At 43.8% G+C, this 11,596-nt stretch overlaps 1 protein-coding gene and 1 long non-coding RNA gene across 2 annotated transcripts; one reads left to right on the top strand and one right to left on the bottom strand.

Moving 5' to 3' along the window:
- The first annotated feature begins 1,400 nt into the window (after positions 1 to 1,400).
- fem1b (fem-1 homolog b) lies at positions 1,401 to 8,305 on the top strand. Its single transcript, XM_023402656.2, has 2 exons — positions 1,401 to 2,114; positions 4,059 to 8,305. Exons 1-2 carry the CDS (start codon positions 1,867 to 1,869, stop codon positions 5,692 to 5,694), a joined length of 1,884 nt encoding a protein of 627 aa, XP_023258424.1. The 5' UTR covers positions 1,401 to 1,866; the 3' UTR covers positions 5,695 to 8,305.
- A 1,339-nt stretch (positions 8,306 to 9,644) lies between these two features.
- Positions 9,645 to 11,596, bottom strand: LOC147819343 (uncharacterized). The gene is made up of 2 exons (XR_015437030.1): positions 11,549 to 11,596; positions 9,645 to 11,098 (listed from the first exon to the last, which is right to left on the bottom strand). It is a non-coding gene; the product is annotated as an uncharacterized LOC147819343 (long non-coding RNA).

Raw genomic sequence — 11,596 nt, 5'->3', positions numbered from 1 at the left:
AAGCAGAAGCCTCTGATCAGTTTCAGCTGGACTCTGGTGATTGCACTTCAGCACACCTGTACCTCACTGTACCCTGACAACATACTTCAACTGTAAGGTTCAAGAAAACAAGACTCAGGGTGTCACGATATACAGATATAGACAGTAACCGTTTAATTAATTCACCAATAAAGAGACAAAACACACAATAAACAAAGTTAAAGATGAATGGCGGATGGGAACGTCATTAGCTCTGCAGGTATTTGGTCATTAAACAAAGTATTGGATAGATGAAGATGTGACCTGATGATGGCGCTAGAGGAAAAGTCCGAGGATCATCAGAGTCAGTGGGATTCATCTGAAGGAGAAGGTGAATGTTTGGACAAAACAATATTCATGTCAGATGTTGTTGAATATTTCAGTCTTCAGAAAAGTGGTGGACAGACCAAGAGATACAACTGCTATAATTACAAAAAATGTTTTAAACAGAGCTGCTGTCAGCAACCTGGATTTATCCGAAGTAAACCGCTCTGCTTTCATAAACACACAACACGTTCAAATTCGTTTCGTTTTCTGTTTTATCCTGAATCTTGTTTGACAAAACAATCTCACGGTGGAGGTTCCTGAGCTTTCAGTCACGTCACCGCAGCAGTTGTCGTGGAATTGTAGATGTTCTCACACATGTCATGGCATTGAGATAGAAGTAACTTGTTATTATAATATAATAAACACGCAGCTGAAGTTAAAATAGAATGAAATTAGAGACATTTGAATGTTTTATTTTGAAAATTAGTTGCCAGGATGTACTGTACTTCTTTTTCTTTTTTTCTTTTCACACCATCAGTGTAAATTTAGAGGGTCTTATATGTTGTACAAAGTGGTGGCTCTATGTTGTAAAACCTTTAGAAAATATTTTGGTTGTTTTATGAAAAATATTTTATGGATTTTGCCCCGTTTTCCTTGAAAGTGATTTTGTGATGGCAGTGGACAGTGGTTCAGAAACACGTTTTCTGTCTAGTTGTAACACACAAAATGGACAATAAAGATCAATTTATTTTGATTTTAAATCTTTGATTTTTTTTTTTTTTGTAATAAATTGATGCAGAACACAATATGATATGTTTTAAGGTGTTAAGCCTGTCTAAAATCTCCTTTTAACAAAAAGTGTTTTAAACGTCGTCTGTCTAGTTTGTTACTTTAATTTGTTTTAAGCAACAACCTTCCTTGTTGTTTAATGTTTTGTCTAAATTACTCTTTAAATAAATGTCACGAAGTAATTACACTTATTTATCTTTAACTTGTATTTTCCCTCGTGTTTTGTCAACATTGAAACATTGAAATAAAGTTTGAAAAAAAAAACCACGCGGATAGAATGTGGAACTCATATCAACTGGAGAACGTTCCAGTCGGAGGTATTTTTAAGTTGAACGATAACTTCCGGTAGATGACTAGCTAGCAGAAGGTGAAAGTGCTTGAATTTGTTGTTGAAACTTCCGCCTTGTTTTGAGTTTTCAGACAGAAACAGCGCCAGAGGATGATTCATTAGACCGAGTAACGAGGCGCCAGTTTAATTTCATGAAGCCTGGAGCGGGAAAGTGTCGGTTTAAATGAACACGTCGCTAACGTTAGCAGACTAGCTAACCGGCTAGCCTGCTCAGCTGACGCCTGGTACTCAGCGTCCGGAGACAGAAGCCCAGAACCCGGAGGTTTAACTGAAACCTGACCGTAACGTTTTCTCTCGTGGCTGTGAGGGAGAATATTCCTGTTTCATGTGAGCACTGGGGCCGGGGTCGACAGTTTAATGGGAGGCGGCTTGCTTTGGAGGAGTGGACATTGCGGGCGTCAGCTGAGAGGAAAGCGGAGGTCCTGGCTCCGGGTCGGGCTCAGATGGAGTCTCTGGCCGGGTACGTGTACAAGGCAGCCAGCGAGGGCCGAGTCCTGACCCTGGCCGCGCTGCTGCTCAACCACTCCGAGGCGGAGACCCGGTACCTGCTGAGCTATGTGACCCAGCTGGCCGGGCAGAGGTCCACCCCCTTGATCATCGCGGCCCGGAACGGACACGACAAAGTGGTCCGGCTGCTCCTGGACCACTACAGGGTGGACACGGAACAGACCGGCACGGTTCGTTTTGACGGGTAAGAGTTGAATTAATTAAATTCACCTCATTCAAAAACGTAATTTCTCACTTTTACCCGCACACACCATTCATTATTATCCAGGTATCCAGATACCTGAGATTTCTGGCTCCGCCCCTATACACTGGAAGTATGGAAGTTATTACACAATGATTAGTTGATTCATTGATTAGTCATTGAACAATGATTAATTGGCAGTGACTTTGATAATCAACTAATTGTTTCAGTATTTTTCCATAAATTCCACATGTGAGAATAAAGTTTTGAGAGGAAATTAAATCTCTTTGTGTTTAAATTGTTGATTGGACTATTGAACTAATCTGAAACCACTATGTTTCTCGACAAGTTGTGGTTGTTGTTTTTTGACTAGTTTTGTAGACATTAAAATTAATAATCATTTAATTAAGAACATAATTAACAGAGTAAGCGGTAGTGAAAATAACAGTGCTGTAAAATCACACTTAAAGAATTCAACTTTCTAGAAACGGAGTCTCTGTTATTCTGGAACAGCAAAGTCTATTGCAGCTACTTTCTTCTGGTGAAACTGTCTCTTTGGAAACTGCTGATAATAAAGGTCAGACATGGACTTTAACCTTCAGATTATTTCCTCGATGAATCAATCCATCCAGAGAAAAATGCTTGTCACGCTTTTTTTAAAACCCAAGGTATTTTTCATGTTGCGTATTTTATCCGAACAAATCGTCACCCTGATGTAAAACACAGAGAAGCAGAAAACCCTCACACCTGAGAAGCTGGAGACGGTGGATGTTTGTCAAGAATGACTTAAAGAATCAGTCAGTTTTCAAAATGCTTGAATAAGAAATAAATAAATAAACTCCACTTCCAAAAACAATGTTTAATGTAGATGTTAAGGATCAAACCTTCATCACAACGATGTCCTAACTTGGATTGGAAAGTTCTGTTCACTGCGTTCTGTGGATTATCCAGAGTAATAAGAAAATATATATATGTTCATATTTAGATAATAACTTTTAAGGTTTAAACTGAAGGAAGCTGAGACCAGTCATAGTTAGTTATTATAAAGATGTACTGGTATCTGTTGGTAATAGATCAAAACCTGCACAGAACAGGACTGGATATGAAACCACCAGACCAACCTGACTCAAATGAGTTTGTCGTACAGACTCTAGAAAACTTATCAGTACCGATCAGTCACTCTACTGATTAAAATCATGATTTTGCCCTTTTATATTTTACGTAAGCAAAGTTGTCCCTCAGCTGCTGCTCTGTCAGTATCAGCACGAGCATCAATGAAGATGTAAATGAGCCTCAGTGTGATGACAACAGCCTGTCGTTGTCGTCGGGTTGGGTCTCATCTACATTAAACGTGGGTGGGACAGTGACTTAAAATCCTCCTGACTGAAGACCAGCTCTGTGTTTATGTTTGAGCTTAAGTTGTTTATGAAGCATCAACCTCTGAGGCTCAAACATGAAGCATCAACATGAAGAACCAGCAGCTGCAGTTCCTCTAACGGCCACTAGAGTCTGGCTCCAACAGTGAGTCAGTCCCCATAGACTCCCATGTTAAAATGTCCAACTTTACAGCAGAAATAAACATGTTTACAGCCTGGTATACTTAACACAGCTCCACTCATGCCCCTCCTCTTTGACCATGTTAGCCATTAGCTGGGAGTTAGGGGGCGGAGTCAGACACTGCCAAGATGGTGACGGTGGGGCAGCTCACTCTGAGCTCCAGAAACCTGTGGGTGACCTCACAGAGGTGTCGTCCATCTTTATTTACAGTCTCTGTTGTTTACGTGATTCAACCATGTGTTGACATGCGTTCAGGTGCTTCGTATTCAGAGTCAGCTCGTGAAAACAGTCCTGTTTTTCTCGGGTGTTGGCGTTCTGATGGAGGTCAACTAAAATACATTTGTGTGTGGTTCTCTTGTGGAGTTCTGACTTCCTGTCTCTGTTCTGCAGCTATGTCATTGACGGGGCCACAGCTCTGTGGTGTGCAGCTGGGGCGGGGCACTTTGAGGTGGTGCGCCTGCTTGTGAGTCACCGTGCCAACGTCAACCACACCACCATCACCAACTCCACCCCGCTGCGGGCGGCGTGCTTCGATGGGCGCCTGGACATTGTGCGGTACCTGGTGGAACACAAGGCCGACATCAGCATCACCAACAAGTATAACAACACCTGCCTGATGATCGCCGCCTACAAGGGCCACACTGATGTGGTCAAGTTCCTGCTGGAGCAGGGCGCCAACCCCAATGCTAAGGCGCACTGCGGCGCCACGGCGCTGCACTTCGCAGCGGAGGCGGGACATCTGGAGATTGTGAAAGAGCTGGTGCACTGCCAGGCGGCCATGGTGGTGAACGGACACGGTATGACGCCGCTGAAAGTCGCCGCAGAGAGCTGTAAGGCTGATGTGGTGGAGCTGCTGCTGGCGCACGCCGACTGCGACGCCGGCAGCCGCATCGAGGCCCTGGAGCTGCTGGGTGCTTCTTTCGCCAACGACCGCGAGAACTATGACATCCAGAAGACTTACCACTACCTGTACACGGCCATGACGGAGCGCTACCGCGACTCAGACAATGTAATCGCCAAAGACTTGCTGCCGCCCATCGAGGCCTATGGCGGGCGCAGCGAGTGCCGGACGCCACAAGACCTGGAGGCGATCCGGGTGGACCGGGACGCTCTGCACATGGAGGGGCTGATGATCCGGGAGCGAATCCTTGGCTCGGACAATATTGACGTGTCACACCCTATCATCTACCGCGGCGCCGTTTACGCCGACAACATGGAGTTTGATCAGTGCATCAAACTGTGGCTTCACGCGCTGCGTCTGCGGCAGAAAGGAAACCGCAACACGCACAAGGACCTGCTGCGCTTCGCCCAGGTGTTCTCCCAGATGGTGCACCTGAAGGAGCAGGTGATGGCCTCGCCGGTGGAGCAGGTGCTGAGCTGCAGCGTGCTGGAGATCCAGCGCAGCATGGCTCGGGTGGATGCAGCGGCCGAGTCGGAGCTGCCGCAGGCCATGGACAACTACGAGTCGAACGTTTTCACCTTCCTGTACCTGGCGTGCATCTCCACCAAAACCACCTGCAGCGACGAGGAGCGCGCCCGCATCAACAAGCACATCTATGACCTAATCCAGCTGGACCCGCGCTCACGCGAGGGCTCCTCGCTGCTCCACCTCGCCATCAGCTCCACGACGCCCGTCGACGACTTCCACACCAACGACGTCTGCAGCTTCCCCAACGCGCAGGTCACCAAGCTGCTGCTGGACTGCGGCGCGCAGGTCAACGCCATCGACCACGAGGGCAACACCCCGCTGCACGTCATCGTCCAGTACAACCGGCCCATCAGCGACTTCCTCACGCTGCACGCCATCATCATCAACCTGGTGGAGGCCGGCGCGCACACGGACATGACCAACAAGCAGAAGAAGACGCCTCTGGACAAGAGCACCACGGGCGTGTCGGAGATCCTGCTGAAGACGCAGATGAAGATGAGCCTCAAGTGCCTGGCGGCGCGCGCCGTCCGCCAGCACCAGATCACCTACCGCAACCAGATCCCCAAAACGCTGGAGGAGTTCGTGGAGTTCCACTGAGCGAGGACGGACTCGCGTCTTTTTAAAGAGTTTCTTATTGTTTTCTAACAGATCACACGGTGCTGAGGACGAGGACGAGGGTTCAGGACGAAACGTTTCTGAGCTTTTTTATAAAAAAACAAAAAAAAAAAACAGAAAGAGTTGGTTGCTTTTTTTTTTTCCTATTATAAGTATTAACTGCTAAATACCAGCAGCCGCACTCGGCATCTGTCTGTCTGTCTGTCTGTCTGTCTGTCTGTCTGTCTGTCTCACGGCTGCTGCAGCTCTGAAGGTCGAGCGCAGACCAGCAGAGAGAGAGAAAGAGGACGGACGTCTCATCCCCGCGCTGCTTCTTGTTTTGCCTTATCGCAGAGAGAGAGAGAGAGATGACCTCACCTGCTGTCCATGTATCACCTGTCACACATGATTTATTTTTAACATGAGAATCATCACTGGGTTTATTTTCACTGTAACAACAGGATCATCTGACGACTTCAGGTTCTAACTCTGTTTTAAATGGAGGTTATTTTGTTTTTTTCTCGCTTGTTTTACTGGAAGTTGACTTTGTGGCCCAAAGTATGTGGACACCCCTGTACACAAACCTTCAGACTCTTGGTTCCACTGGAAGGAAATCTTAAATCAGTGGTTCCCTGTCCCTTTAAAACGAAGCAATGTCTTCATGTGGCCCGTCATCACAGCTGTAATATGTCTGTAAAAGATGAATTTTAATCGTTTGTAAAAGTTGGAAAATGTCAAATTATCTAGAATTTAACAGGAAACTCACATTGAGGAAAAAACAAGTTATTTTCATTTCCTCCTGTAGATCATCTTGTGACCTTCAGCTTTTAGCAGTTTGTTTTTTCAGTAAAAAGCCAAAGGATGAATTAACGGTGTGTTGATGGTTTGAGGAGACGATTCAGAAACATGTTGAGTCTTCATGATGGAGCGATGTTTTTTTCACAGAACCAGTCGAGTGTCCACATACTTTTGGCCAAATGGTCGACATGAACCAGATTCTCCCAGAACACGGTACCAACATGTGCTTGATTGTCTGTAGATGCTCGTCGATGAGCTTTTATTTTGAAAAGTGAGGGAGGGGAAACCCCCGTTTACTATAATAATTATTAATATTGTGATTATTTTTATCTTTTAAATAAACGGTGAAGTCTGAGACGTGGAGGAAGGTGTCACATGCATCACATGTTCCTCAGAGCTGCTGCAGCTTCAGCTGTGTCACGTGTGCTTCGCTCAGTAGATCTGAAACATGAAGAGGTTTCTGGTCCTGGTCCTGGTCCTGGTCCTGGTCCTGGCTGCTGCATTTATTGATCAGTCAATGAGCTTATTTGTCTTCTGGTGGATGGTGACATGTTCGGATTCCAAAATCCTGGAGCTTCACATCGACACAGACACGAGGGAGAGATCAACCCCAACGTCACAACTGAAGAATATTAAAGCGAAAAGTCAAACTATTCTTTTAGATATTTATGATATTCATTATTTTAATGATCCATTCATCTGAACATCATTTGTTTTTAATAAGTGAATAATCTTTTAGTTTACAAGTGAGCCCAGTCTGACTTCCTCCTGTTGCTCGTCCAAAATCCAAAGAGAAGAACTATTTTAAAAAGCAGAAAATCGTAAGATTTAGAAGCTGAACACGTGAATGTTTGTCATCTTTTATTGACGATGACTCGATCGACCAATCGATCAATCCACTACTTGTTTCAGCAGTAATTCTGCGGGTGCAGGTTCCCGCCTGAGGATTTGATGCTTGGACTGTTGAGTCAGAGAACTTGTGACGGGGATGAGACGACGGTGAGAGAATGATGAGCTGTCACAGGTGAACTGATGATGCTGCAGGTCAGATCCACATCTGGGAACATCTGGATCGGTCTGTTTTCACTGCTTCACTCGTCACAGCTGGAGCTGCTTCAGTCTGTTTGAGGATGAATTTGCGTGCGTGTGCAGATTTAACACGTCGGATGATTACAAAGCCGAGGCTAATTTTTCATGCATCGGGAAGAAACACATCCATATTTATTTCTTGTTTGTCCGTGAGGATCAAAGACTGCGTCATGGTTCCAGTCTGGACTCAAACAGACGGGTCAGTGAACTGAAGGAAACGCTTCAGGAACTGTGACTGTAGAAACTTTGTAGACGCCTGATGAAGAAGTTTATTGTAGATACAGAGTGAATTATAACAGGGTCTAAGTCTCACCTCGGTCTCTGTTCAGATCTTCTAACAATCAGGTGTTTGAAGAGTTCAAATTAAATCTGGTGCTGGACGCTGTGAAGTCAGACGGCGTCCATGTTTGTTTAGCATTTGTGTTCAGTGTCTGACTTTTCCAGCAGCTGCAGCGTGTGTGTGTGTTTTACTAACCATGTGACCGCGCGGTACAGGTGGCTTCTGCCTGGATGTTAAAGGGTGTGAGGTGATGATGATGATGATGATGATGATGATGTGCCATTCAGAATGCTAACTTTATTTTGAACTCATCATAGTTTTTATTTAACACAGCAGCAGGTTTGACTCTGACCAAAGATTCTCCTCATGTCGGGAAACTTTAAGAGACGCCAGCTGTCGTGTACTTCCTGCAGAATGAATGCTGTCAAATTAAAAGTCTGCATTCAATTTTGTTCTCCTGTTGTTTATGTTGATTATTACAGAAGTCGGTTCAAGCTTGTACAGAAGCTCAGTCCTGCCAGTAAAAGAAAATATATAAAGAAAAGTCAAAAAAATGTTTTAAAAAAATTCAGTATAGTGAGAGAAAATGTAAAAATTTGATTTAAAAAGTCACATTTTGAAACGAGAGCTCAAATTTATGAGATAAAAATAAAAAACTGTCAAATATGAGACGAAAGATAAAAGTGACTTTTAATCTGATTTTGACCAAGTCAGAATTTTAACTTCTCATAATTATAATAATTAACTTCTCTCAACTGTCTCATCTCAGATGTGAATGAACCGAACTCTGACTGAAGAACCAGAAGCTGCAGTTCCTCTAACGGCCACTAGAGTCTGGCTCCAGCAGTGAGTCAGTCCCCACAGACTCCCATGTTAAAATGTCCAACTTTACAGCAGAAATAAACATGTTTACAGCCTGGTACAGAAACTGTTTTGGTCTCTAGAGCTGATTTCCTCCTTCATGACACCTGTTTATATAACTCACCTGTATATATAACTCACCTGTTTACATTTGATTAAGGACTACAGTTATGGAGGACTGAGGGCGTGGCCTCTTTGAGTGACAGTCGGATGCCGTTATAGTGGTTGGCTAGCTGTAGCGACTCACTGAGCTGCAGAAACCTGCGGCGCCTTTTCAGAGAACATGAGTGTGTGAATCCTGAGTGACTGAGGAGTTCAGGAATGTGTTTCCTGTTTCAGTGTTAAACCTGAGCTGTGACTCCAGAGTTTTCTTCCTTCTATTTATCTCTGGTTCATGAAGTGGAAAACATGACGAGTAAAAACTAAAGTTAAAATAATACGTTTTATTAGAAAAACAAAATCAAAACAAAAATGAACTTGTTGCGGCAGAAAAACCTTTTGTTTGATCACATGTAGTTTGGTGACCTGAGCTCCAAACACCTTCCACCTGCTGATCAGCCACAGGAAGTGGAAACACCTGTGCAGGTGTTCTGTGTTTCTGTCTCCTGCCGTGAGGAACATCTGAACTCTTAAAATGTTTATAAAGATATTTTCCAGGTTCTTCACAAAGACCTGGATGAACTATAAAAGTTAAGTTAATTATACCTTCTCTCACGCTGTTTTACTCTGTAGCTGCAACATCAAATGACTTTTACTTTTCATTCTGCTGCTTTTCACACATTTAAACTTCAGTGACGTGAAGCAGAGACACCAGGCGTCCAAAGAGTTAGTTTAATGTTAATTTAATAAAATAAATGACAATGTTTGACGAGAAAAAGACTGAAAACCTCATGAATGAATATGAAGAACAACATGACACACGACCTTTTACATCTCTAATGTTTATTCCTGTATGAACACAAACACTGAACATGTGAGACGAGTACATCCACAGGCAGAGCGGCAACTGAACAACAGCTTCATATCAAACAATAATGCCACTATCCTTATTATCATCCTCAATCATACACGAGTATATTTACAGTTCAAGTTTGACTTTATACAACAAAAGTGCATCAGCTATAAATTTGGAAATAATAAACAATATGTGTTTGTAAGATGCATTTACAATTTATATTAGTATAAAAGAAGGAAATGTAAAACCAGCCATCGTAGGTAGTCTTGTGTTGTCTCTTCTCTCTCAGTTAGAGACACCAGCTGTGAGCGGCGTCACAGCGAGGCGTCCGCTCTCGTGTGGTCGGGCAGGTTTTCCCAGTTTGGCCACATGATCTGAAGCCGTTAGTGTGGGAGTGAAACCGGCTCCAGGTCTCACTGAGAAAACACGACATGGAACCACACAGGTCACAACAGGTCACACAGGTCAGCACCTCGTCGCGTAAACGCCATTAATGGATAAAGATTAGAGGAAATAAAAAACGAATGCACACACACACACACACACACACAGACTGAAGTGATGGAGGTGAAATGAAAAAGACGTTTGTGGGAAAAGAGGAAAACCTGAATCAGATCAGGATCAAAGGATCAGACGGACGACGTGTCTCCGCATCTTTTCTCCTTTTGGTTTGTTTATCACACAGTCTGGTTTCGTACAGTTGTTGCTGTTGCACCTGAACGCATCGTGTACCGGCTCCACAGAACCTAGACCCTCCATCAGGAGGCTCTGATGGACAAAACACATTAAATAATAATAATAATAATAATAGAAACACAAAAAGTGAAGGAACCGTCCTGCTAAAGTCTCATTTGTTGTTGTTCTCTTGTTGTTTGTGTTTTGTTGTTTTGTTGGTTTTATTTTTGGAATTGGAGTAAATTTTCTCTCTGCTTGTGTTTTGTCCTTCAGGGCCACCGTACTGAAAATAAACAGAAGAATCAAACATGACTTGTTCTTCTAGATCATTAAATAACTCTGGCTGCTGACTGACTGACTGACTGACTGACTGACTGACTGACTGACTGGAGCTGAAGCTGATTGGCTGGTTCATAAATAGGTTGTACAGTAAACAAACTGCGGGCGTGTTTTGTTTTGCTGACTTGTCTAATATGTTTACGGCTGATTAGTCATCGATGGCTGTGACTGGTTGAGCGATTAGCGGGGGGGGGGGGGGCATCAGGGTCCCTGAGTGACAGGTGGAGGCTTGTGATGCATTCAGGTGATCCTCGTCTCGAGCGATCGGACTTTGTGGCTTCACGAGTCGACGGGGATCGACAGAACGCAGCATCGGCGACGCCCACACCTTATAGCTCCTCTGCTGCCTTCCCATTGGCTACTGGCTGCTCCTCCTCTTCCTGTCTCCTGCGTCTGTTGAAGAAGCCGAGCTGAGAAGAAACGACAACGTCAGATTAAAGACGGACAGACACTGACGGTTAAACAAGCAACTTATCAGACACCAAACAGACTGAATTCAAAGGTTATTATTCATTCATTCATTCATTCATTCATTCATTCATTCATTCATTTATATGACAAACATCAGTCTCTGTGGACTAAACCAGGCCAGTTTTAATATTAAACTAAACTAAACCATTAAAACTTCACCTTCACATTCACATAAAGTTGTAAATATATTTCATTAGAACTGTTAACTCTTAACTGTAATGCGTCAAAGTTGAATTACAGATAAATGTAACTGAGTTTAAATAGAAGTCAATGGTGAATGAACTTAAGTTACAGATTTCTACATTAGACATTTCCACTGTGAGAAAAGGAACGGCAGATATTCAATTAGAATTTGTCCCAGTTCAAATTCTTGAATTGTGAGTGGTTACCTTCCACAGGGCCAGGACCAGTAAGGCCAGTAGCAGCAGGCCTCCCAG

This window comes from Seriola lalandi, unplaced genomic scaffold, assembly GCF_002814215.2.
Source record: "Seriola lalandi dorsalis isolate HSWRI2012SDOR001 ecotype SW California unplaced genomic scaffold, Sedor1 jcf7180002053974, whole genome shotgun sequence".
NCBI lineage: Eukaryota > Metazoa > Chordata > Actinopteri > Carangiformes > Carangidae > Seriola > Seriola lalandi.
This window is presented reverse-complemented; position numbering and strand designations above follow the sequence as displayed.

Coding starts and splice junctions, on each gene's coding strand:
- fem1b (XM_023402656.2), top strand. CDS start 1,867: ATGGAGTCTCTGGCCGGGTACGTGTACAAGGCAGCCAGCGAGGGCCGA. Junction 2,115..4,058: donor GGCACGGTTCGTTTTGACGG/GTAAGAGTTGAA, acceptor TCTGTTCTGCAG/CTATGTCATTGACGGGGCCA.